This window comes from Herpailurus yagouaroundi, unplaced genomic scaffold (genome assembly GCF_014898765.1).
Source record: "Herpailurus yagouaroundi ecotype Mexico unplaced genomic scaffold, PumYag 193, whole genome shotgun sequence".
NCBI classification, from domain to species: Eukaryota; Metazoa; Chordata; class Mammalia; order Carnivora; family Felidae; genus Herpailurus; species Herpailurus yagouaroundi.
Window position 1 is genome coordinate 9,226,498 of NW_024412424.1, and position 2,934 is coordinate 9,229,431.

General features: G+C 43.1%; 1 protein-coding gene across 1 annotated transcript; it reads left to right on the forward strand.

Annotated features, from left to right (window-relative positions):
- The first annotated feature begins 1,162 nt into the window (after window positions 1–1,162).
- Window positions 1,163–2,724, forward strand: LOC121011265 (IQ domain-containing protein F2-like). Its single transcript, XM_040445531.1, has 3 exons — window positions 1,163–1,267; window positions 1,444–1,527; window positions 2,286–2,724. The coding sequence occupies exons 1-3, from the start codon at window positions 1,250–1,252 to the stop codon at window positions 2,667–2,669; spliced, it is 486 nt and encodes a 161-aa protein (XP_040301465.1). The 5' UTR covers window positions 1,163–1,249; the 3' UTR covers window positions 2,670–2,724.
- The last annotated feature ends 210 nt before the right edge of the window (window positions 2,725–2,934 follow it).

A 2,934-nucleotide genomic window follows, 5' to 3' on the forward strand; every position in this document is an offset into this window, starting at 1 on the left:
AGAGAGAGAGAGAGAGAGAGAGAGAGAGAGAGAGAGAGAGAGAGAGACCTTTACAGGAGCTCCTGGCCGGCTCAATTGGTGGAGCATGAGATTCTTGATCTCAGGGTTGTGAGTTCTCAAGTCCCACATTGAGTATAGACATCACTTAAAATCTTAAAAAGACCTTTACAGAAAAAATTTTAAAAACTTTACAGAAATATATAGAAGAATTATTTTTTGAAAGACGTAAAAGAATTCTTGTCAAAGGAAGGGATAGTCCATGGTCTTAGAAGGAGTATCAGAAGATAGCTTTTCTTCCCCCTAAAAAAAAAATCCTAGCAGGATTTTTTTAGGGGCTTGACACTATGAAATGCTTGATGGAAACTTCTATCTTCTGTCTTCTGCCTTGAATAGTTTGTCACATTGGAAATATCTGAATTTGTAAGTTTTGTTTAAAGCTTGTGTATGAATCTACCTGGTCTTGGTGCCTTATTTATGGTGGATCTTCAGTAACCTTCTCAATTTATCAAGTTTTACATATTTTCTCCAATTAATTTTCGTAATTTACATTTTGTTAGGAAAGCATTTCCTCTTAGTTTCCAAATTTGTTACGATGACATTCTCTTACATTTATTTAATTCTCTTTGTGATTATTTTGCCTTTCTCATTCCATTTTTGTTCTCTTTCTCCCTCACTCAGGTTCATGGAGTGTTTATCTTTAATATTGGTGCTTTCAAAAATACCACATTTTCATTTACTTTCCACCACCTATTTTTGTTTTCTATTTAATTTAAATTTTTACCCTTATTTTACTGCTTTTTAGATTCATCTGTTCTTTCTCTTTCTGGTTTCCTATGGTGTATTGAGGTACTGAAACCTGAGTCAAGGGGAGACAGGAAATGCTAAGTCTCAGAAGACACTAGAGAGCTCCACAGAGATACACTGCCATGGTCCTTCCTGCTCCCCTGTGTGACTGAAAATGAGGGATGTGGGCGGGCCTCACTGGAGGACCCCGGGTATCAAATGGCCCTCACGCACCCTATCTTTCCACTCTGAGCTCTGGTACATCTCTGACAGGAGGGAAGTAGACAGGTAAGGTAGTACAAGTTCCCATGGAGCTTGTTTCTGAGGAAGACTCAACTCTGTTGCAGATATCTTAATCCTGATGTCATAATGCAGTTGGGAACTCATAACTGTCCCCCTCATTTTATTCATGCCAGACTTTGGGAAGTAGAGAAATCAAGGCTAATGAACCATCTAGAGATAAGCCATGGGGCTCAGATTTTGTGTAAGAGACATGGCCAGATTTACTAGGCAAACTAGGAGTGGGTGGGAATCACCCAGGACTTCACAGGTCTTGGGAAAAGAAGGGATGCTGAAGCAGGGGGTATCTTTGTACAGAGCCATAGAGAGAAACAGCAGTCTTAACTCATCCATTCATTTCCGATTCAATTCTGATGACAGACTCACAGCAATTTAATTGTACTTGTAATTGAAGATGTTGAAGAAAGAACCAAATGGAAGAAGACGGAGAAGCAGAAACTCAAGGTGAGTAAAATTTCCATGTAGTTAAGAGATATCCAGAACATTTATATTTGTGTCATAAGGGTGTGGAATTGTGCTCCTTATGGATCCTGAGTCTAAAATAATCAAGAGTCAGCTCAATATTGGCCCATTTTTCCTCCACTCCCTTCTCAGCATGGGCTCTCTGGGTATCAGTCTGACTGTGACATGAAGAGTGAATGGGGAGAATGAAAGCCATCAAGAAATGAATGGGGCTGGGAGGTGATAATGTGAGGACTCTGAATTAGAGAGTACAATGTTCAAAATATGGGAAGGCTGGAATAGAAAGTGGGTTGAGGGTGCTGAAAACCAATCAGAGTACTGAAATACATTGTGGCAGAGGGAAATCAGCCAATGATGGTTTGGGACTAGAATTAGCAGAGAATACCAGACAAAGGCATTATGAGGCCAAACCTCCAAAACCCAATAAGCATTGAAGATGTGGACCATGACTAACAAAGTCCCTCACATCCCTAATGCACCCTTCTAGCTGCTAATGGTTTTCCCCTTGATCTATACACCTGTGAGATAGTAGGGTGCTGTGACTCTGAGGGCAGAGTAATGTGCCCACAGTGGCAAAGAAGGGCTCACTATCCAGGTCTTCTGGCTCTTAGGCAGTGTCCTGCCAACTCCCCAACTCTCCAAAAAATGGTAACTGTTAAGAGAATCCAGGCCCCTTCCAGGAAGATCTTGGAAGTTGATGGCAGGAAGTTCCCTGAGTGGTCTCTCTTATCTCCACTTAGAAAACTTTTAAAAAACAAACAAAAGCAGCTACAGAGATCCAGGCCTGGTGGCGTGGCACCCTGGTACGCCGGACATTGCTGCACGCAGCCCTCAGGGCCTGTATCATTCAGCGCTGGTGGAGGCTGACCTTGGATAGCCTGCTGCAGGAGAAGCGAAGGCAAGCCCTGGTCACCTATGCAAATACAGTGAGGGCCGTGGTCAAGATCCAGTCCTTGGTCCGTATGTGGCGTATCCACTGGCGATACCGTCAGGTGCTCAATGCCATCTATGTCATTCAGTGCCACTGGCAATGCCACAACTGCCATACCTGTGCTCTCCTCCGGGGCCACTGTGTAGTCACAGCCACTCACCTACAGTTCCACATTGAGATCATCAACCCCTAAAGGTTGGCAAGAAGGGGCACTGTGTCTCCTGTCCCCATTAAAAGTTTAACCTGGTCTGGTATGTCTCATGTTCTCCTCCAGCTAATGGAAATGTTGGGTCTTAGGCCATGCTGCCTCCTTTTCTTCCTGGGAAAGAACTTCAGTAAGGTTTTCCCCTTTTGCCCATGGACCCTATTTTGGACTGACAATGACCATATGCTGTTTACTCAGTTGTTGAAACAGAAACTGAGGTCCTTGTCTATCCTGATATATGACAGAACCAGAA

Excerpts from the sequence above, each read along its gene's own strand:
- LOC121011265 (XM_040445531.1), top strand. Across the intron at positions 1,528-2,285 it reads CGGAGAAGCAGAAACTCAAG|AAAACTTTTAAAAAACAAAC; the intron begins GTGAGTAAAATT and ends ATCTCCACTTAG.